General features: G+C 37.8%; 1 protein-coding gene and 1 non-coding gene across 2 annotated transcripts; one reads left to right on the top strand and one right to left on the bottom strand.

Moving 5' to 3' along the window:
- Positions 1-3,338: 3,338 nt before the first annotated feature.
- Positions 3,339-7,168, top strand: Kcna4 (potassium voltage-gated channel subfamily A member 4). Its single transcript, XM_051184031.1, has one exon. It carries the CDS (start codon positions 4,030-4,032, stop codon positions 5,992-5,994), a length of 1,965 nt encoding a protein of 654 aa, XP_051039988.1. The 5' UTR covers positions 3,339-4,029; the 3' UTR covers positions 5,995-7,168.
- Positions 7,169-24,305: 17,137 nt separating this feature from the next.
- On the bottom strand, positions 24,306-24,412 carry LOC127222890 (U6 spliceosomal RNA). The gene has a single exon (XR_007834578.1). It is a non-coding gene; the product is annotated as a U6 spliceosomal RNA (small nuclear RNA).
- Between the last annotated feature and the right edge of the window lie 296 nt (positions 24,413-24,708).

The following is a 24,708-nucleotide window of genomic DNA, read 5'->3' as shown; positions in this document are numbered from 1 at the left end:
CTGATCCCTACCTCTGGTCTCCAGTAACGAGGACTCTGTGACACCTCCCACCCCCCACCCCGGCCAAGGTGACAGAACTTGTTCCGTGGATATTTAGGAGCCTCCACCTGCCAAATCCGAGTGATTTCTTGTACTGCTCCCCCACCCCCCATGATTCTGCCCCTCCTCCAGCTGTTGCAGCTTGAAGGGGGAAAACAAATCACCAAGGGATTTTTCTCTATTTTTATTTTTCTCAGTTGCTGGGAAGGGTAAGTATGATACCTTTCTTATCTCTCCTCCACCCTACTCTTTTGGCTGTTGAGAAACTGTGGACATTTGAGGAATAAATAATATCGAGAATGTGACAGAAGGACATGAATGGAAGGAGGTTAAAAATAAACCAGGAGGTGGGAGAAGGGAGGTGCAGATGCAACGCGGCGCTCGGGGGCAACCCAGGGGATGGGGCTAGTGCGCCCTGCTTAATGTGCCCGAGCGGGAACCCAGGTTTGGAGGCCAGAGCACAATTAAAGATGTCGTTGCTCAATGAGGTGGGGTTTAGATTTAGCATCGTTTTCATTTTGCCTGATCCCAGCCTCACCGTTCCTCTTCTTTGACAACAGCTGAGGAGCGGGTCTGTATTGCTGCCTCTCCCAACATTAGTATGGCATGCATTTTCAGTGTTTGAGCAGTCCATAGGGACCAGATAAATGGTGTGTGTTGAAAGTACGTGGTGTTTCTTATGGTGTTGACTTTTCTGATTCTATCACCTTTTTAATTGTTAATTTTGTTCCCTTTCTTTCTGCCCTTCTCTCAGATTTGGCTCAGGTACCACCCTAACACAGTTGGAGAAACAAGCATCTAGAGAGGAAAACAGCCTTGCTGTTGTTGGATAAGAGAAGAGGGATGCTTGGTTGGTGCTTGAGAGCATAGAGACAGGAATAGGTGCCTTGCAAAATCCTATTAGTTTACTGGTGTTAAGAAAGGAGGGGGAAAAAAACCCTGAAAATGTCTCTCGTGTAAAGTATGCTTGATTCTCCTAAGAATACCTGAGAAAGATATTTTTAAAACTGTTGGATTTGTTGGAAAAATTGTTTGGTGGATTTATCTTTTCTTTCTTTCTTTCTTTCCTCCCCTTTCTTCCTTCTCTCCCTCCTTTCCTCCTTCCTTCCTTTCTTTTTCTTTCTTCTCTCCATCCCCCTTTTTAGCACTCCTCCCTCCACTTCCTCATCCCTTCTCCCTTTCCTTCTTTCTGTCACTCTAGGATAGTGAGTCAACTAGGAAGACAATTAAAAGGAACACAGTTTGCTTTTTGAATGTGTAAGAGTGAGTTAGAAAAATGGGAACTGACAAGCCTAAATAAATAAATGAATAAGGAAGCATTTGCTGTGGGGCAGAGAGAAGGTAGTTCTAGGGCTAGTAGAATTAACAGCGAGCTGTAAGACCCTCTAATTCATGACCTTTAGATAGGAGAGGCATCTGCACATTCATAAATGTTTGGGCATGTCAGTTACTCAGGATTTACTTAAATGTTATCTATGCAAACTGTTTGTGGGTGTTGAGAAGTTGAACAAATTCTCAGGGTATTTGGACTGTGCCAATAAGGATGTTCGCTGACATGGCACAGTGAATTTAGCCATAGGACAGTTTTATAAGGAAGGTCTTGGAGACCCCTACATGGTAAACACATCTGAACATAAGCTGAGTCAGACACAGGAGGAGATGTCAGCAGGGATAACTGCTGAGGTGTATTTTCTAATTTTATTTTTGTCTAATCAAGAATGTATACGTGTGAGAGGCCCTATGTTTGCCATTTCCCCAACTGTCAATTTACGTTATGGGACTGATACCAACAGCAAAGAGCAGCAGGTACTCAAGGGTGGGATCCTGTTAATGGCATCGGAAAGCCATTGCTCTCATGCTGCCCAAGTGTTTCCAGTAATAGAAGCTAGAGGATGCCCTGAATTCTACCTGTTACCATCTTTTCCTATTCTTTGGATTATTTTCTGTATTCTTAGAAGTCCTCTCAGAAGAAGCAGGGGGAGATCGGAGTTAGGGGCAGAAGGTTTCTGAAGTCCTGGCTGAGGAGATGAATCCAATGGATTTATGAGAGAAAAGTAAGGAAGGAGGGCCAGGAGGTGATAGAAGGACAGATTGGGGTCTGCCAAAAAAGTACAGGGTGAATTGGAAAATGAGAGAGCAAGGTTAGATTAAAAGGGGACAAAGTGTGTACTCTAAGGGCGAGATCCACGTATTTCAGAAGAGTGTAGCAGGTGAACATGGAGGTTTCAAGGAGAGGGTATAGTTACTAAGTGATGTGGGAACTGGGATTTGCTTCTAGGTTGTGAGTGGTAGGAAGTGTTCAGGAAGCTGGAGTAGAGAAACAAACAACAGTGGCATGTTTCATGGACTCAGAGAATGTGAGGTGCAGATTCTTATAGGCATCAGTGAGTGTGGTAGTACCTTGGATGCGCTCAAGTTCCATCCTTCCCCACTTCAGACAGTGGCAAAGAATGTGAATTTTGGGAGTGGGAGGATTGGCAACAATGTAGTTCAGTGCTGTGTTATCCATAACTGTCATATTCATTGCCATTCATTATGTGCAAGACGGTGTACTATCCTGATAGCATCCATGATCTCAGTTGATCCTTATAAAGGTGGAGTGGAGGGAATGGGTTCTGTTGTTTACATTTTTGTAGACTAGGTAACTGCTGTTCATTCAAGTGGTTTAAGTCTAAACCGAAGAAAATGGTTTGGTTTTTTTTCCCCCCTTACTTCTTTAATATTGAGTAAAGACAGAAAAAGAAAATGGAAGGGTGCTTAATTCAGCAACATTTTACGAGTAAAAAAATCATAAGAGATTTCCTTGAGATAAATGAATAATGGAAACAGCTGTAAAGTCACAACATTGCTGTTGTTGTGGAATGAAGAAGATGCTAGTGAGAATTAAAACCTGGCATTGGTGAAGGGGCAGAGGAAAGCAAGAACCATGTGGGTTGAGAATGGACAGAAGCAAAACAAATGAGTACACACACACACACACACACACAAATAGACGGAGCTGAACTAATAACCAAAGAAGAAAGCAAGATGGATGTTGAGTGGGAGAAATTATAGAGCAGCCTGCCCTGTGCTCTTGAGAAGTTATGGTCACCTGGTGTGTTTCTCACAATTGGCCTGAGGACAAGAGAAGCAGTGTGTGTAGAGTAAAGGGCTGTTTGCTCTCTATGATTTGCTTCTTTTTATTTTTCTCCTGTGCTTGTTTCCCATCCCTCCTTAGGTGAAGTGCTTCTTCTGAATGAGTTAGCCAAAGGATGTTCTTCATTTCCTGATTTCTATGGAGACCTCAGAGTTGGGTTTGCTTCTGATGGAACCTCGTCTTCCACCCTCTCTGCCTTCCAAGGTCTTTGCCTCTATCTACCACTTGTCATTGTCTGTGGGTCCATGAAGCCTTTGATGATCTTAGAGAGAGCCTGGGAAATCTTCCTTATAGACTGAGCAGCAATGGTTGGACATATTCTAAGCCACAACTTAACATGGGTCAAGCCATCACTAGAAGGCAAGTGCTGAGACTAAAGACTTATTTGCATTTTATTTAAATTGGATGGACTAGGTTTTGTACAATTTCCATGCAGAAAATTATATTTCATTTTCTGCGCACAACTTCTGGCTGTCAGATACTTGCTGCCTTTGAGTCTTGTAGCGTCATCACCCACCGCATCCCAGACATACTTCCAGATTTGAACATCTACCCCAAAACACGTAGGTGTTTGGGAGACCGCAACATTTCATGACTTATGTTTGAGGAGCACTAGGCTGTTGTCTAGACTAGCCAAGCTCTGGAAAGCAATGCTGAATCTCTGAGAAGAGGGAGCATGGGGTGTGCTGATTTAAAAACAGAAAATGCAAAGTTGGACTGAAAATATCCTAAGTCTTCCAGGCAATCTGCTTAAGGCTTCCAAACTTACCTTAATTTGGTAAGAAAATAAGCTGCCCTATTTTTCTTTCTTCTTCTCTTACAACTGGAACCAGCCATTTCCCAAAACCACCACCATGGAGGTTGCAATGGTGAGTGCAGAGAGCTCAGGGTGCAACAGTCATATGCCTTATGGCTATGCAGCCCAGGCCCGGGCCCGAGAGCGGGAGAGACTTGCCCACTCCAGGGCAGCTGCAGCTGCTGCTGTGGCAGCTGCCACTGCTGCTGTGGAAGGCAGTGGGGGTTCTGGTGGAGGTCCCCACCATCACCACCAGACGCGTGGGGCCTACTCCTCCCATGATCCTCAAGGTAACCGAGGTAGTCGGAGGAGGAGGCGTCAGCGAACTGAAAAGAAGAAACTCCGCCATCGGCAGAGCAGTTTTCCTCATTGCTCAGACCTGATGCCCAGTGGCTCTGAAGAGAAGATCCTGAGGGAGCTGAGCGAGGAAGAGGAAGACGAGGAGGAGGAAGAGGAGGAGGAAGAGGAGGGAAGGTTTTACTATAGTGAAGATGACCATGGGGATGGGTGTTCGTACACAGACCTGCTGCCACAGGATGATGGGGGTGGTGGTGGCTACAGTTCAGTCCGCTACAGTGACTGCTGTGAACGCGTGGTGATAAATGTGTCTGGTCTACGCTTTGAAACCCAAATGAAAACTTTGGCCCAGTTTCCAGAAACTCTGCTGGGAGACCCTGAGAAGCGGACTCAGTACTTCGACCCTTTGCGCAATGAGTATTTTTTTGATAGGAACCGACCCAGCTTTGATGCCATTTTGTATTATTACCAGTCAGGAGGCCGCCTGAAGAGGCCAGTCAATGTGCCCTTTGATATCTTCACCGAGGAGGTGAAGTTCTATCAGTTGGGAGAGGAAGCCCTGCTCAAGTTCCGGGAGGACGAGGGCTTTGTGAGAGAAGAGGAGGACAGGGCTCTGCCAGAGAATGAGTTTAAAAAACAGATTTGGCTTCTCTTTGAATATCCGGAGAGTTCCAGCCCTGCCAGAGGCATAGCCATTGTATCTGTCCTGGTCATCTTAATCTCTATTGTCATCTTTTGCCTGGAAACCTTGCCAGAGTTTCGGGATGATAGGGATCTCATCATGGCCCTGAGTGCAGGTGGGCACAGCAGGTTGTTGAATGACACATCGGCATCCCACCTGGAGAACTCAGGGCACACAATATTCAATGACCCTTTCTTCATTGTGGAGACAGTATGTATTGTGTGGTTTTCCTTTGAGTTTGTGGTTCGATGCTTTGCTTGTCCCAGCCAAGCTCAATTCTTCAAAAACATCATGAATATCATTGATATTGTCTCCATTTTGCCTTACTTCATCACTCTGGGCACTGATCTGGCCCAGCAGCAAGGAGGTGGCAATGGCCAGCAGCAGCAGGCCATGAGCTTTGCCATCCTCAGGATCATTCGTCTGGTCCGAGTATTCCGGATCTTCAAACTCTCCAGACACTCCAAAGGCCTGCAGATCCTGGGCCACACTCTCAGAGCCAGCATGCGGGAACTGGGCCTTCTTATCTTTTTCCTCTTCATTGGGGTTATTCTCTTTTCCAGTGCTGTGTATTTTGCAGAGGCAGATGAACCCACTACCCATTTCCAAAGCATCCCGGATGCGTTTTGGTGGGCTGTGGTAACCATGACAACTGTGGGCTATGGGGACATGAAGCCTATCACAGTGGGAGGAAAGATTGTGGGGTCCCTGTGTGCCATTGCGGGTGTCTTAACCATTGCTTTGCCTGTGCCTGTGATTGTGTCTAACTTTAACTATTTCTATCACAGAGAGACTGAAAATGAGGAACAAACCCAGCTGACACAAAATGCAGTCAGTTGCCCATACCTCCCTTCTAATTTGCTCAAGAAATTTCGGAGTTCAACATCTTCATCCCTGGGGGACAAGTCAGAGTATCTAGAGATGGAAGAAGGGGTCAAGGAATCTTTATGTGGAAGGGAAGAGAAGTGTCAGGGAAAGGGGGATGATAGTGAGACAGATAAAAACAACTGTTCTAATGCAAAGGCCGTGGAGACCGATGTGTGAAGTGCTTTCTCCACCTGACACTGCCCCCCATCTCCAAATATATTCATGCATAGAGAGTGCAGTTATGAAAATGAAATATGCAAATGATTGCACTGCATACAGTAGTACGCTGTTTAATGGTAATACATGGCATAATTGTGACTAAATTTGTATTGCATATCAAATAAATGATACATCTTGGAGAAGAGGGAGGCTTAAATAGAGCAGATCTATCTTTATATTTTTTAATAGAATGCAAAAATTTTGCACATAATGGGAAAAATGTTAATAGTGAAGATGGTCCTGAGGAGAGTGAATGTGTGTGTGAGCGGGAGAGAGTGTGTGTGCACATGGGTGAGTAAGTAAATTGTCAACATTGTTGGGAAACGTGCTGTGATGGGAAAAGTTGGCATTCTGAAGTATTTACTATGTAAGCACTATTGAATTTGAGCAGTCTTTTATCAGTGTTTTAATAACATCTCCTATGTCTTTGGATTCTGTAGTTGTTTTTTTTTTTTTAGAAATTGTAAGAATTACTGTGTAGAAAAAAAGAGAAAGTAAATTATTTAATAGAATATAGGTCACAATTTAATCTTGGATTTAATTAAAGTTTATTTTTAACTGGAAATTAACTTTTGAAAAGGCTGCAGGGGCCTTAGAAATTGATTATATTTTATTATTAATTTTGGGGAGGTATAATAGCAAATGCCTAATATTCTGGAGGAAATGTAACAAGTTTTGTTCACAGGTCATAAGACTGGAATTTTTTTCTTTTGCACTACTTTCTATGCTGAAGACCGAGAGAGACTTCATACTGTGAATGTTTACTAATGTACCAATCAGTTCAATGACAATCATTGGAAGAATGATTTCTTAGTCTTATTTTATCATTCTTTTCCTTTTGTGAGACTAATGGCCATACAGAAAACAGCACATGACTCCTATTTTAAAATCTGAACAACTGATCTACAAAGGGACTATGAAGTAAATTCAACAACTGAATCTTTTGAAATTGGTTTGTTACAATGATGCTTCAGAAACCATATTATTTTAAATACTCTTATGCCTTTTAATTCCAGAATAATTTAACCAAAGTTATTGCATGCACAGAACGAATTCTTGAAGAAATAAGGCACCCAGCAGCTACAGCAATTATGGCTTAAGATCTTTTTATTAAATATGCAACAAAATGCTAGATTTATGTTAATTTTGTGTATGTGTGTATTTGTGCAGCTACAAAAAAATAAAAAAATAAAAAAACACCAAAACAACAACAACTATAAAAGAAAACCCAAACCCAAAAACACAAAATGTGGGGGTTCACCTTAAATACTAAAGCATTCTGCTAACACTGAGCTAGAGAGGAATGGTTTTAGAACATTTGGTATTCTTGTTGCCACTGTAATCAATATCACATTCATCACAGGGTGTTTCGGACGACCTCACTTCCATTTAACTTACAATAGGTATTCTTGAATTTACTGGAGCACCGAGTGACGAGTCTTGCGCCACTGTATCACCATGAAAGACAGCTCAAAACACTCGGCATAAACACGGAAGAAGCCTTATTCATATATATCTATATATATCTATATATATATATCTATATCTATATCTATATATATATATATATATCTCAACTCCAAACAAAACAAAACAAAGTCTTCTTTACAAACAGTTCCCCTGAGTATTGTGGGAAAATTCTGTGCCCACCATTTCAGCCTGCAACAAACTTGACAATGTGAGCAAACCCCAACAAACCAAAAATAAACAACAAAAGAAACACCCCCACACCACCCTTGTCCTTGGTTTTCTCAAATACTTTTAGCCCAGGAAATCATTGGATACAGTCTACCTCTCCTTTAATGGTATTTGAAGTGAAAAGAATTCTATTCCGCTCTTCTTATCTTTTCTCTGTACTCATAGGGAAGCATTTTGCTGGAATCACATGGAGAAGGAAAGACAGTAAGCAGTGGAGGTAGTTGAAAGACATGGTGGCACTTTGTGATTAGGATTCCAGAAATGACATTCTGATTCTAAAACATTGTATTAGAGCAAAATGTAATGAACCTTTGACAGGCATGGTCATAATCCCTTTGCAAAAGTCACTTAAACATGTCTATACCTTTTTTATGTGTGTGGGAGCAGAAAAGCATGTTAAACCACAGGATTTGGGAAAGCAAAGGAAACTTGGGAACTGAAATGTTGAGTTTAATACAAGTGCTTGATAAGTTTTCAAAATCATTTAATGTTTCTCTAGCATAGAGCATTCATTGAGTATTTTTGTAGAAGTAACAGTAATGCTTTGTCTGTGACAAAGAGGGATATGTATTTAATGATAATTCTGAGACTTTGTGAGCTACAGATAATTAAGAATCCTGGAGCTTCCTTTATCTCACAGGGAATTTCGTTTTGTGTTTTTGATTTTTGTTTTTTTCAAAATGGATGTAACTGGCAGTCATGTGCTTTCAAACCAAATATTAGATGGTCATTCAAAGTGTGTTTTTCTCCATGTGAGATGCATTTTTCTTAGGTTGCATGGATCAATTCTACCTTGAGAAGAAAGTTTTTTAGGCCCTTTGCTCTGAGGGTGGGGATTTCTATATGCAGCAAGTGCTGTTCACATGGATGTCAGCTAATTCAGTTAAACTGTGAATTAACAGGGATTCCCACGTTCAAGCTATGCAAAGTGCTTTAGAATATTTGTGAGGATTTTCTACCCAGGAAAATGCTGCTGTGTAAACTGACTTAGGAAACTGTATTTTTTTAGGTGCCGTCATACAGGTTTGTAATCTGTACAGGTTCACCCTACAGGGAGGAAAAAAGAAGTGATCTTATTCAAGATCAAGATGCTTAGGATCAGAGGTCCTTCTCAGATGACATTATCTAGATCACACTGTTTGAATGTCATCTTAATCAGAATCCTTTCACAGGTGGACACACACTGTTATTTCTTGTCAGTTCTTGAAAAGGAAAAGTGATGCCTAATGGTTGTGGGGAAGAAAGGAAGGATAGATATTTTCATTTTTTTGAAAGGGAGATGGTGCCAGAGGAGTGATAGCTGGCCCAGGGAATCATGAGAGTTGTGGATTGACTGTGTCATTTGATTCTTAGGTTTCATTGTTTCTTTACTTTTTTAAAAAAATAAAAATTGGAATGTTGGGGTACATTTTTATTGGGTCCCTTTTAGTACCCAAATTCTACCATAAGTTTGATAAGACTTTTGATTTAAGTAAATATCTCTCTGAGATGATTATAACACTATCTGTAAAGGTTAGGTGTTTTCTTCCAGTAACAGCAGCATAATATTTGTAATCATTGTAACATTAACTGAAAAGGCACATGTTTGAGAATTTTAAAATATAAACTAAACTGATAGGTTATATTTTGAAGCTCTTTATTGTACAAAGTTATAAAAGAAAGGGATTCAATTAGTGAAATACTTCCTGTCTCCAGTTGAATACGTACAAGTGAAGATTGGTAAGTAAATATTTCTATTTTTTTTTTTAGCTTTGTTGAAGAGCAGTGTTATCATGGTGTTCTGACGTGCTAGGAACTCATTTTATGCTTAGACATATGTAATTCTTCACAAACATTTTTGCATTTCTTGTCGAGTTTGTCTCATATAGAAAAATTGAAGCTTTGTAAAAACAAAACAAAACACTCCTTTCATTAAACATGCATATGTTTAAGTAGAACTCAAACTATGAATAAGATATAGCCAAGGAAAATATACAGGGTTCATGAAAAGTCATTAATAGTCAATGGAGAATGATTTTCATCTGATTTAAATAATAACAGCAGTACCCTGCTTTTCAATAGACTCAGAAATGGGATTGTCCATTGCTAATTTTCAGGGCACTGGTGCGTCTGTCATATTAATGTTATTACTAAGTAGAATGGATAGATTCATAGATTTTGTTTACATTTTTAAGTGTTCCTGTGGTGATGGACTCATGTGCACCATGCGGAGTGTAATGGATATTTTGTATCTTTTTTTTTATTGATACAGTTTAGAATGGTTATGGGCTGTCATACAGTGACAAAAGGTCCTGTTCCAGGAAATCTTCTTGATCCAAAAGTCATTCTGAATTCTGCAAGGGACATTTGATATGGACAAAAGGTACCTCTTGGTTTTCCTGCTGAATAGAAACTTGATTCTAAGTTCAGAATTTTCCAGACCAATGTAGCTTCCCTAGGTTAGACCACAATCTTGCTTTCTAATACTAGAATCTGATTTCCTATTTGAATGAAATCTTATGGAGTATTTTTTGTTGTTGTTGTTCAAGACTGAAGAAAGCAAAACGATTGTTTTTTTTCCCAGTAAATAAGAATATGTACTTCTTAAAAGTAAATTAAGATTAGGACTGTGATAGGAATTTTATTTCTGGCTTCGTTGTCTGTTTCCATAGCAGTCTTGATTTCTCACAGTATCTTCTTCATAAAAGTATGCTAATATGTATCAGGCCATCTGGCCCAACTTGAGGTTCAGAAAATATGATCATTTTTGGGGAGAGGCAGAAAGATTAACCCCCAGGCATGACTTGGCATCTTTGAAGAACATAGCACATGTTTATCAGCTGAGGCTCTAAGGGAAGTCAAGCATTCTTCATTCAGATTTCAAGATCAGAGTGGATTTATAAGGCCAATTCAGTGTTCCTTATGAAGCCTTATCATCCCACCAATCATGTTCTCCAATTCATTAGCCACAGTGGGGCTGACCTAAGCTTTAGTTTTTATCCATTCGTTGTCACTGGAGTCTTGATATAGAGGTCACCAGCATCTATATGGCTTTGATATTTGATCCTGAAATAGTTAATTAACTCTTGCTTTCTGACCTGGGAATGGTTTATTTTTTAGCTTATTCATAGTTGGTTTGTCATCCGGGACTGCCTTTACATAGCCCCTGAATTCCATTTTCTATTGATACATAGACAGTATGGAAAATGCAAAGCCACAAAAGGGTACATTAATAGAGTATGCAGATTAGAACGCAGTGTCACAAACCTTTAATCCCAGTACTTGAAACCCGAGTCAGGAAGGTTACCAGCTCAGGACAAGTCTGGGCTACATAATTGGTTTCAGGGCTTCATATCAATACCTTGACTCAAGAAAACCAAACCAAACCAAACCAAACCAAAATCAAACACTGTGTAAAGAAAAAAAGTGCACCATAATTCAGAAAATTAGCAAGCCCTAGCTATGTAGCTAAGTCTGGTGAGTCAGTACAGGAAATTATTCAGGGTTAAATATGAAACACACAGAACAGTATTGTCATGTTCCTGTGGTTTTCATAGATAATGAAGAGGTGACTGCTGTAGGTGGTATAAAATAGAAACTAGCTATGGATCAAATAGATAAGGTAATATCTTCTGTGAAATATAAGATGACATGTTAACCCACCTTAGCAGTACTCTCAGTGTTCATCTAGGAAAACCCAGTAAGTATAGGGGATGGTTTCTCTTCTTCTAGACATTAATATTATATAGAAATGTGCTAGATTCTTTTCAATTTTCCATGTATCAAGAGAGCAATGATATTTTTGTTTACAGCTTCTTAAGCTACTGGTTATTGGGGATCCATAGCTTCTTAAGTTACAAATTATTGGAGGTTCAGCACTTAAAAAAGCAGTTACATAAACATAATCTGTGAGTACCAACTAAAGCTTGACCAAATAGTTTCATTTGTTTTAGAAGAATCACATTCCCATGTCATCCATTTATGTTACATGTATTATGCATTTATTATTCTTTCTTTGTTAGAACAAAGTATGTATGTATATTACAAAAAGACAGTCTAAAGTAAAAGGATGAAATTTTCCACTAGTAGGAAAATATGCATTCTGGAAAAGTGATATTTGAGGATTGAAAAATGCTTCTTTAAACTTTAGGTTGGATTTTGTGTCTTAGATCTTCAATGACATTAGAGTTAAACTCTGGGGAGTCCCATGGGATATAGTGACATGGAGTGTCCATCACAGGAGGAAAGCTTAATTCTTTTCTTTATGAGACATTGTAAAATGTTTATTTTTAGGCACATTATTTTTACTCTATAAAAGATGCACATGGAAAGGAAGTGTGGATCTACCTACCATTCTCTAGAAACAGACTTACCTAAAGCTATTATTATTCTGTGTTTTTCTTATAACTGTTGCTTGATATGTCTCCTCAGTTGTCCCAAGTTTAACTATAATGTTAAAAAAGGTTTACATTTTTTTGATGTTTTTTAAATTTAAATTTGAAACAAGCTTGTTATACAGGCCAGTCCAAGTTGTCACATCCTCCCTTCCTCCCCTGTCCCCCTTACCAACCCCTATCCCATCCATTTTCTGCTCCCCCAGAGAGGTTGATGCCTTCCATGGGGATTTTTCAAAAAAGATTTACAATTTTAATGTCTCTTAGTCTCTGAAGGCATTCACATAAAATCGTTGGAGAATACAGACTCTCATAAGTCCAAGTGATAATTATCTGAATTCCTACTCGGTCATGATAAGGACCATATTAGCTAACTTCAAAGATGCATGCTGCTCTATTTATAGACTGAATAAGCTTGTATTTGAATGGATTGGTGATTTCCCCAAAGAACACTCATGGCCTTGATAGCACCTGAGTGAGTGAGTCTTTCTTTCCCTTCTCAATGGTAGGGATCATGATCCAAATGAGGCTTTCAGTTGCTACCAGGGAGAGTAGGAAATAATTAATGAGTCTCTCTTTGGTCTGATGTCTGTGAAGAGGTTATAGATTCCCTGGGGAATGCCTTTGGTTTAAAATTTATTTTATTATTAGCCAATTCTGGTTGAAAAAAAATTTAATAAGTTAATATCTATTTAAAAAATATTTGTATTAATTCTGGAGAATTTCATACATTGTATTTTGATCATATTCCCACCCTCCCCATCTCCTCCCAGATCTATCTCCCATTCCACATCTACCTAAATTTGTGCCTACATTAAAAAAAAATCAAGTCCATTAGTGTTGTCTATCTACTCTTGGGAGTGTGTCATTCAATGGAATATGTTTGACTTGCTAGGAACAGCCCTTGAGTAAAGTAGCTGTCCTTCTCTGAGAAGTTTTCAATTTTAGGTTGATTTTCTTAGTACAAGAATGAGATTTGAGGAAAGAGTAGTTAGAGATTCTAAACCTCACATTATCTTGTTAACTTCAGGCATATCTCTAGATAACTATTTTACGAAATTAATATATTTTGAGGTTGCAACATATAATCAGGACTACTGATTTGGAAAGAGATTTAGCCTAGAAATGATGACGTATTTATTCATTCTTCCTGAGGGCATAATGCAATCCCTTTGCATTTTTTGTGTCCCCTTCCTTGATTTTCAACATTATAATAAATTGGTAGGTTTCATATAAACATTTTGGCTTTCTAACAGAGTAAAAAGCACTTATATATTGATTGGATGATGTTAGGTGTATTTGATGTCTTCTTTAGCAGCATTTGTTTTGCCTTGTTTTTAAGCTGACTTCAGTAACTATAAAATACAACACAAGATGTACCTGTTCTTTGTATTATAGTCAATAGATACTTTTGGAATATTAGGGTACCTTGCCCAAGTATCTATAAGTGACTTCAAAGTTCTTGACCAGTTTCTTCCAGAATAGAATCAGGATCTAGGACCAGAGCCAACTGAAAGACAGGTGGAGTAGGAGGCAGGTAGTCAAGAAGTAAGGCGTGATGCCTAAATGAAGTCATCACTTTGTTGGAATGATTAACTAGATCATTCTAAAAACAACTGTATTTTATAAAGCTAATTACATACATACATACATACATACATACATACATACATACATATGCTATCCCAAGCTATCCAGAAGAGTGTATTCGTTTCCTAGAGTAGGCATATGGATATGCGTGTTCCACCATCACAATTCTTTTTGATCTCCTAGAACACTTATATACAAAAAGCTATACCTACTGCTGAGAAATAAAAATCAAATTCACCTATTCCTTCTGAGAAGGGGATTCTCACATCTTTAAATGGGCACTGGTAATGCATTGAAACTGAGCTAAGTAATCTACAGAAGCCCTGGAAATGAACATCTCTAACGCAGAGTTGTATGATATGTTTATGTAGAATATTGCTTGTGTGTAATACTTAGAAGAATGGAGAAATCATAAAAGTTGTGCAACCTAATTAGAACTCTGCTGTCATCTGCTCCTTGCTGGTTTAGCTGTTGCAGTGACTACTTTTTATCCACACAGAGAAGAGGTGTCATTTCACTACCAGAATCCACATATTTCACAGGCTTCCAGGCAGTGTGAGAAAGAAAGGGTTAGATTAGATAGATAAGCATGAAGCACCATACAGTATTTCAAGGTGTGAGTCATCTTGTGATGCCAGCCTATTTTTATTCTCTCAAGAGATCGAGAGGAATCTTTAGATGGGAGCAGTTCTCCTTAGGAACTGCCATTTCCTCCCTGTACCCCCATGGTGTCACTCTCAGAGAGTAGTCTGGTGTCACAGGAGGTAAACCCTACCTTCACTGCTAAAACATGTTGGCAATTACATGCTGGAAGCAATTTCCCCCTCGTTTCAGTTTCCAAAAGCCATAGTTACATTATAACCTTTGCAAGAGATTAAAAACAAAGCCATCTGATTTTAAAATATTTTGTCGCTTCCCTTGAGGGGTTTGGTAATGAATAACGGCACAAGATTCTAGTGTATGTCTAAAGAAAAGAATAAACTACACAGAGATGTCATTTTTGTTTGCTTTTCTATCCTTCACCTGATTACTAAGCATATTTTAAGGTCTAAGAGACAAAGAAAATTCTTGGCTCTTTCTTCTTCCCAGGACCCTGCTTCTGGTCACACATCATTACTTCCACCTGAGCCTACAATCTGAAGGACATTGCCATGTTCTGTTCACATATTTCTTAGTGGGAGCTATTTGTGTGTGATTTAAGTAGATGTCTTGCTATTTTATAAATCAGGTCATAGCAATGCACATCCAGAGAGCTCCTACTGTCACCTGCATTGTGGATCTATTCTGTCTTGTTATGCTAGCTCTTTTCTGCATATTACTGAACAGCTGCAATTTTTGAAACAGCTGGATGATTAGATTTTTTTCTCCTTATTTTCCATTCAAATGCTATAGCACTGTGTAGAAACAATGCTGGTGTAGAACAACCAGGAAACAGAATAATAATAACAACAATAAAATCTGTTCTGACATAGTTGTTATTAGGCATCGAGTCACAATTAAGGGGAGTTTGTTGTCTTTTGCTTCATAAACATGTCTAATACATTAGTCTCATTTTGATTCCTAGACAAAATGTTAATTTGCCAACTTTTTAAATGCCTCTTGTGTTATACCTTAGGCTAATGAAACTCTGCTTTGACTGCTACATTGATTTGCTTAAGGGGAGATGTTTATACACAAAGAGGCAGCACCTGAATTTCCACTCAGGGCTAACGTGAGGAGCTGATAGCAGGCAAGCTGTAGTCCTCTCACTCAGTCTATTTTTAGGTTGGTCCCTTTGTGGCTGATTTCAACTCTGACTGGGAAGCTCAAACAAAGACAATGAAGTGTTCTATTATGAAGATTTTCAGATTTGTACTACTATATAGTATTATCAAAGGGAAAAACAATTCTGATGATGTTTATTGGTGTTCTACCCAGACTAAAATTAGAAGAAAAAACTGTGTACTGATTTCTCAGTCAGTAGCTTTTTTGTTTTGTTTTCTTTTGCTTTGCTTTGATAGATATTCCTTGAGTGCAGGCTGGATATGCAAGATGTACTGAATCTACAGAAAGTCACATCTTTGTGAATGAATTTTTGAGATATGGAAGGATTCATTTTGTAAAAAGTACCAGTTTTTTTTTTGCCTTCTTCTCTCAGAAACTACCTGCATGTGTGACAGGGTCTAGTTTCTTGCTGGAGCTTGTACTGCCAGGCTGTTATGCAAAAATTACAGTTTAAAAAAATCAGATATTACCAGGAACTGGTGGCACACACCTTTAATCACAGCACCCCTGAGGCAGAGGCAGGCAGATCTCTATGAGTTTAAGGTCAGCCTGGTCTACAAGAGTGAGTTCCAGGATAGCCAGAGCTACAGAGGAACCCTGTCACGAAAAACAAAACAAAACAATTCAAATCTTGTTTTCTGAAATGTACATTTTTTTGGTAATAGCTGCTGAACCAACAGCATAGTAAATAGCCCTAAATTCAAGCTGACATAGTTTACTTTTTTTGGGGTGGGGTATTAAAGCTGTAATAATAGACAGTGTTTTCAAATAGTGATATGATTGTGTGGAAAGTAATTCCTCCATAGAATTTTGAATTTTCCTTCCTCCCTCCCTTCCTCCTTCCCTCTCTCCCTTCCTTCCTCCTTTTTTTTTTTTTATTTTGAAACAGGGTTTCTCTGTATAACCCTGGCTCTCCTTTGTTCTTTGTAGACCAGGCTGGCCTTGAACTGCCTTTGCCACTCAATATTTCTTTACTTTAGTAATATGTGATTAAATTATAATGAGAAAGAAGTGTAGGGACAGATGATGGTGGTGATGGTGGTGGTAATGACAATGATGAAGATAGATACATAGATGGGTAGACAGGTAGATAGATAAAGAGATGTACAAAAGTAAAAGAAGACAACACAAATCAGAAGCATCTGAAAAAAACAGCAAATACCATTGAAAAATATCTCAAATAGCACTTCTGAGATCATCAAGTTTTTTCTGTTCCCATAAGAATATTTTCCTTTAAAAATATTACTGATAAGGCTTTCACAAATTCTGACCCGAATAAGGGCACAGATTTGCTTCTTAAATGCAAAAAGTTACTTTTTTTTGTTTGTTTGGGTGGCTGTTTCTACTAGGTAAGAAAATGGAGTTGGCCAAGTGAGAGAATGGGAGATCAAATCCAATGTTTTTGTGGGATTTTCTGACTGCATTGCTGATATATAGCTAGTATTTGCTTGGATTTTCATTTGTCTTCAAGACCCTGTCTTGTTAGCTTGAAGAAAGTCTATATACCTCTTTCTCTCTCTTTTCCAGAAAGCAGGCCACCCCCCCATTCCTGCAGTCTGTTTCCCCAACAGAAAATTGATAAGAAAGCATGTTATGCTGTGGTCTTGTAGGTTATAGCTGTAGGGTAAGCTTGTTGTACCTGCTTATTGCCCCTTGGGAGAGAGCTTAATCCTAGCTAAATCACATGGTGTGAACCAAACTTCCTAATCCCACTGAAAGCCCCTTTTGTTCTCTGGCGTGAAAGGGTCTTTCTCTTCATGCTATACTTAATGGCCATCATTTCTAATGCTCTCCTACCTATAGACTTGGTCATGTCTGATTATGATGGTGAATATATGTCTCCTAATGAAGCTCCTTCTTAAAGCAACCTTGTGCCAGTTTCCCTTTTAAACATCAATTTAAGTCATGCCATGCCTAGACCTTCTGTTTTGGGAGTAAGGCTTCCAATATTGAGATACAACTGAGATAGCACCTTCAGGTCTCTCCTGATCTCATTACTTTGGGAACAGCCTACTCTTCTATGAAGTGTGCCTTAAAGACTACCTTGTTTGTTTTCTGAATATCTCAGAACTTATATTAGAGTCTCTGGTTTGACTCTTCATTCAAGCCAAATAAACATTATCTTTAATTGAAGTTGCTACTACTTAAAGCCAAAACACTTGGTCAGGTCAGCGAATGGAAAAGAAAATAAATAACAAAATAAAAGAAAGCCAAGTAGATTTCTTGGCCTTGTGATGCATTAGTTCAATTCTGCTTCATTAAAGCCATTAGAATCAAATGCATCCTGGGTTCTCTTTAACTTTGGAAGTTTTTCAGTTTCTAGCCATTTTGCTGGAGAAATATCTTTATTTGTGAAAACATCAATCTTCTGAGATTTGTTGGCTTTACTTTAGGAAGCAGTAACTATTCCTGGTGCCTTCAAATATGAGATGCTGTGTATTAAATGTAACTTCTTGAGAGTAAGACTTTTTTCTATACTATGTAATTTTGTGAAAGTGTCTGAAGAATCTGTAGACTTGAAAATGTATGTTGTCCTAAATTAGCCAGCACACCATTAATGTTTGAAGCTACTTAGATAAACAGTTGACTTGCTTGTTGATACATTATGAAGGAGGAGATGATGTAGATGTTTTTCTTAATTTTGGAAATTAGAGATGAAGGGACATGTATTTTATTTATGTTTTCTGAAACAGATTGAAAGTAATGAATGTTCTGTGTGGCTCATTCAGAATCACTATAAGAGAAAGAAAATACATGTAAGATACATCTTCATCTAACTAGAGAGGGGACTTTGGAATTGAATGGTCACATTAAGTAGATTACATATCTTAGTTATTAAATAAATTTATATCATATAACATTATCCCGTTTTGGGCAATATTTTAAAGCCTATAAATTGTGTTTGAGTGATTGCAGAACAAATTTTGATAATTTGAAGGTTTGTATCCCAGGAAAGGCTGTGATGTTTTCAGAAGAAAATGCTTCCTTATATATGTATGAATGTATTTGAATATAAATATATTAGTCTAGTTACCTTTAACTTTTATTTTAGATTTTGACTTTATGACTTGATTTTAGGCTTCACCTTTCAAATGAATGGATTCGATGACACTGGATAACCATTAATTAACATTACTTATCAATTGCTTAATTACTAATACTGCTCCAGAAGTATTAAGCTTTATACTTAAAGGAGAGGAATGGCTTGTCCTGATTGATGCCTAGAGAAATAAGGTCACAGTCATTTCTCTTTCTACTATCAATTTAAAGAAAATTTTCAATGATTATGCTTTTCTGTTCCTTAATATTTTAAAACACATAATCTCACAAAGTAGTGTGTTTATTACAGTCTAGTCATGATACATATAAAAACTGGACCATTTGCCATGAAGAAGCAAGAATTTTGTCTCCACAGAACAGGAATAAAGTATCTCATGATGAAATTCAGGCCAGAAAAAAAAAGGCTTCATGTCATGTACTCAGGAACAGTGTTCTGTGTACAACTCAAATGGCTTAGTCTTACAAAGGACTTCACAGATCCTTAGGTTCAGTGTTGCCCTTATACCAACCTCTCAGATCACCTTAGTGGTCAGATGATAGCTATTAGCAAATGGTCAAATAAAATATTTGGGAGGATAGTTAGTAGAGAGAGTTATTATGAAATGAAATAGTATTTTATTTTAATTTAAATACTGTTACTACTTCTGTATGTAAGTCCTAATTAGAGGTATTTCTTGGTTTCTCAATGGATAACAAGGACAAAAGTTGAAAACTAGATTAATCATCAATAATTAAAACTTGTCTTTGTATACTTGCTTGAGTGATGAAAAGTCAAACCTACTAGTTTATCTATTCCATCATCAACCTGCTAAAATCATCACATTGCAATAATTTGTTATTTTTCTATGAATGCTTGGGGATGGAAGTAAATACAACCAGCTAGGAGTCAGCTGAAGGGCAACTTGAGCAGAATTTATCATTGCCCCTCTTCTAGGGCAATGAACATGTTTGTCCTTGAAGCTATAAAACAACAATGACGACGACAACAACAAAAACGATTTCAGCTGCTTGGGGGAGGAGGTGTTTAAGCTTTTCCATATCCTATAATAACGAAGTTTTTGGAGAAAGAGTTGAATGAGTGTGTAGTTTTGGTCATTTTATTTGTTCACATCTAAATATTTTTATGCCTTGAGTGAATAAAATGATTAATATGTGCTTCTTATTTCTGTGAAGTCTTTTAGAGGAGACTAATATGCAAATGTGAAAAGTACCTTCATTTGCATTTACTTTAGGACAAGCTAAATGCCTAAGTCCCCTTGCTTATGCTACTCAGTGATGTAGAGACCCATGGGGATGTGGTATGCTCCATTCAGTTCAACAATTTATGATATTTTGGGGTTGAAGTTAAAGTTGGGTTTGGGTTTGGAGCTTGCTTCCAAGAGTAAGAACCTGAGTTCAGATCTTCAGCTTCTACATAAAGCAGATACGGTAGCACTGGCTTATAATCCTAGAGCTCCTATGGCAAGATACAAGGTGGAGACAGATTACCCAGAAGGTGTGGGCCGCTAGCCTGGTGATATATCACTGAACAAGTAGAGACTGTGTCTCAAACAAGCTGGGTGCAAGACATTCAGGTTGTCTCTCGCAGTCACATATATATACACTTGTACACTTGTACACACACACACACACAGAAAGAGAGAGAAGCCCACACACATGCACACAGAGAGACACACACATACAGGTACACACACATGCCAATGTACACACATAGACACAGGCACACACACACACACAACACAATATTGGAGGATTCAGCTTGTACCTTTATACTGAGAAGACTGAAGATATTTGCTCATTAGTTTGTAAATGCTGCACAGTCAATTCTATGTATTTTTAAAAGAGTGCTATTGAAATATGTTTATCTTATGACAGTAATATAGTAATATAGATTAATATAATGACCTCAGGTAGTTACTTGAAGGTATGCAGTGATAATGAAAGAGAGCCATAGTTATTGTAATAAAAACCTTAGGAGTTATTTTCAATAACTGGTTTGCTATAATAATATAACTATATTATGTTTTTAATATATAAAACTGAACAGAGAGGAAAAGCTTTTTAATAAGCTTCTCTCCAGTTCCCTTTTCTCTATGCATCTCTATCCTACCTCATAGCAACTGTCATATATTTATAATACAAATTGTATTTATCCCTGATCATATATCATTATCATTTTCTTACTATTACTACATAGTTTATTTTTATTTTAATTTATTTTCTTATGTTTTTCACCTATACAATATTCTATTCGTTCAATGAGAATATTTTTCTTGGTCATTCTAATATGATGTATATTTTCTCAACTTCAAACATTTTTATTATAAATGAATACATGATAAGAATCTTCACATATACTTAGTTTTTAGGCATCTTTTTATGCTTGCTTCCCAGAGAAAGTTATCACTTGTAAATAAAAGAATTTAAATTTCTCTGACATTGCCTTTTTTCACAAGAGGGTGTATTGTATTAATAATGAATCTAGTATGGTAAGAAACAACTTTGGGAATCACTTAGTGTTCTCTTTAGCTCAGCAGCATGAATCATTTAAATATTATCAATAACAGAATAACTATATGTTGACCTCAGCTTTATCTATTCATATAGCAAATTGCATTAGAATGACAAATGTTGCTTGAGCAGCTGAAGGCAAGGTCTTTTCTGTTAGTTCTCCATGCTCTGATAAGTGGTCCCCTGTTACTTCTCATGTGGATCACAGAGATTGAGTTAATTATAGGCCTATCTTCTCATTCTAGCTGGAGATCCGCTCTTCAGTTCTCTTGCCTCTCTTAATGCCATTATATATCATCTCTTATGCCCTTTATTCAGTTTCAAGAAAGATAATGTCATAAGATACAGTATCTGCACATTTTTGAGCAGATTCATAGGAATGTCCCCATGAGAAGGATTTATACTTGAACACAGGTTTCATTTCCATTTTTTCTCCTTTTCATTTTTCTACTCCACTTTATTCCCTTTCTTCTTATTTTCATAAATACCTACCTGCTTCCTGACTTGCTGTGTTACTATTGAGGAGTGAATATTTCTCCTGTTCATGTCTATCTTTTAGCACCTCAGCACAGGAGGCCTGAATCCCATGTCCTACTTAAAAGAGTCCGGTTGCCTAGACCCCTTGGTTTTAAGGAGAACAGATCTTATGTTTTCACCATATTCTGGAAATAGTACAGGCTATTCTAGCACTCTCTCATGCCCTTGACTAATAGTCTGTCTGCCTAACTTCCCAGGTTCAACATTTTAATGAAAGACTTTTTGGTCCCTCACTACCATGGCAATTGTATTCAAGTTCTTCTCTCAAATCTTAAGAAGGATTTGAAGGATCTTGGGGGTATTTTTCAAATGTTTCTCATTTTAACCTCTGAGACCTCATTATATTTCTTATTATCTACTGATCTTTGTGATTACCAATTTTGGAATAATGGACTCAATTAAACTAAAGCTGGTCCCAATTATTCCTTTCTCAGTAGAGATACACTGTTGAAAGAAATAAGTAATTATTTTAAAATTTGAGTAAACTTATAATGAACTCTCTATGTTTCTTTTAAGTGTAGCTTGTTTGTCAGAGAGGTCTTGACTTCCCAAGATATCATTATGTTTCCAGGGTCCAGTCACTTGTGTAAAGAGATTGTAAAACCAAGAGTTAATGTTCAGTTTCTAAAATGAGCAAATGAAAACTAGAATACATTAATATGCCAAATGAGGTAGCAAAGTTATGAAAATGTTCCTGACTTTAAAGCCTCATTGGGTGTGTTCTGCACACTCTCATAGCCCTGCCACATGCTGGTGACTGAAATGTGCCTGTACTGATCAGTAGCCAAAGATGCTTTGGGGCCATTCAACATCTTGGAATATCCCCTCTTGTATCTTTTTTAAGATCTGTGAATTCAAGGTAAATTCTTGGCCCTTTGAGGAATTCCAAAACTCAGTTCCAATGCTAAGGCTATATAATTCAGTTTATGAGCTTATTAGTTCTAGAATTTCATTTGTTAGTATTTTTTTACAGTCTGTTTATATTTCAGAAATCAACTTTGGTTCCAATCTTCCAAATTTCTTTCCTTTTAAACTAGACCTCAGTCCGTACAAATTAATCCTGAATCTAATGAAACCAATTTATAATAAATAGGCCCATAAAACCCAGTTTAAATTGCTACAAGTTTTCATTGTAAGTTAGTTTAGCATGTGTATCAATTAGTATTTTCCAAGTATCAACCTGCTTCAGAATGTAGTGATTTTTATGCATTAGCAATTTGGCTGAGTTCCCTTGGCTCATTCTTTTGGGATCATCAGAGCTCTCATATGTGAATATTGCTGGTATTGAGGTATGTTCTTGGCCAATTCACCCCAAACAGCCTTAACCGAATATCACATGAATGACCAATCATCCATCATTAAAACCAAGTTAAAAAAAAAAAAGAAAAGAAAAAAGTGCATTAAAATATCTCAATGAGTGAAATTTTGACTGAAAAAAAAAAGTTAGGTATGGTAGGCTTCCCATGAAGCTGAGCTCTGGGGCAGTTAGATATAGTAAACATGATGGGTGAACCACTCAAGCATCTATTTGTATTATCTTTGTCTTTCTGTTAATTAACCAAACAAGTCATATGGCCATTTGCAGATTCAGGCAATGGAGACAGATTTTGCTGTTTGATGACAGGAATTATGAAATATATATATATATATGTATATATATATATTATTTTATATAACCAAGTCCATTTAAATGAAAACAAACATTTATAGACAATATTTGGGAATTTGGGTGTCGTTCTTTCCAAACTACTTCCTGCTGGTAAGGGGCACTGTCAAGGGGGATTCTAAGAAGATGCAGAAATCCTGGCTGTAGTCTGTAAGGCTGCTTTGTCCAGCTGTTTTGAATGTAGAATCACTTGGTACTCTGTTTCAGGCGGTCTGGCTTGATCAAACCACATTAGTCTGGAAGGAATCCACAGCTTTTCATTTTCTGTGGAAACAAAAATAGAAATCCTTTTCCCCAGTAACTTGACCTTGAACTTAAATTTTGGAGTCAAAGCATTTTTTTATTTAATTTATTATTTTACATGTCGATCCCAATTCTCTCTCCCTCCCTTCCTCCTCCCCTCCTTCCCTCCTTCCCTCCCTTTTACCCTCTCTGCCCTCTTACATGCACTCTAACCACCCTCCCTTCTCATCCCCCCACCCCAATTCCATATGTAGGGGAATGCCATCCGGTTGGGGTCATGTAGATCTGACAGGTCATGTGAAGTAGGGACTAGGGCTCCTCTCCTGTCTCTAGATTAAGGCAGTAATCCCTCCATGTGTTTGCAAGGACCTTTTGTGCACCAGGGAGACATCCTGGCTCCATTGTCTGAGGTCCCTTAGACTGCTCAGTCCTTCTGGCTGAGACCCATATTCAGGGGGGCGTGAGTCAGTCCCATGCTGGATTCCCAGCTATCAGTCTGGTGGCCTGTTAGCTTCTCCTTGTTCAGGTAACTATTAATATCCATCTTCTTTAGTTCATAACAACTTATTACATCTCTTTTCATAATGAATTTCCCCCAGAACCAATATTATACATAACTTGTCCCTATATATAGAAACATGCATGGAAAAAGAGTTGTTTAGTTTGTCTTTCAAATTCTTTGCCCTTGAAACTTAGGATCTATATGGTCTCTAGATTTTTTTTTTTCAGAGCAATAGGACAATTTGATGTTTTATTCCTGGCTCATTTAAGTGTTGCAAATACTTGTCATAAATAATTTTCAATAATTTATACATTAACCATTAAAAAAACCTGTGGAACGCTTTACGAATTTGTGAGTCATCCTTGTGCAGGGGCCATGTTAATCTTCTCTGTATGGTTCCAATTTTAGAATATGTGCTGCTGAAGCGAACACTGGTCTCTAGATTTTATGTACTTTTGGAGATAACATTTTATAAAATGTGTTTTAAAGTTATCTTCATCTATATTGGTTTTTATTTCTTATACTTATTTTTGTGTGGAGAAAATTGTAAGTTTTGAGGAACAAAATTTACTCTGTTTTGGCAATCTTCTTAGTCTAGAGCCACACACAGTGTTACTGACTGAACTACAGGTTACTCTGGCTGCATAGACAAGAATTTCCTAGCAATTATGCTTATATATTTGTTATATTTTCTTGTGACTCACTGTAGCTTTTTGTAGTTGTTTAAA

This window comes from Phodopus roborovskii, unplaced genomic scaffold (genome assembly GCF_943737965.1).
Source record: "Phodopus roborovskii unplaced genomic scaffold, PHOROB, whole genome shotgun sequence".
Classification (NCBI taxonomy): Eukaryota; Metazoa; Chordata; class Mammalia; order Rodentia; family Cricetidae; genus Phodopus; species Phodopus roborovskii.
The sequence above is the reverse complement of the archived record's forward strand: the minus strand, read 5'-3'. Positions and strand labels throughout refer to the sequence as shown.

Excerpts from the sequence above, each read along its gene's own strand:
- Kcna4 (XM_051184031.1), top strand. The coding sequence starts at position 4,030 with ATGGAGGTTGCAATGGTGAGTGCAGAGAGCTCAGGGTGCAACAGTCAT.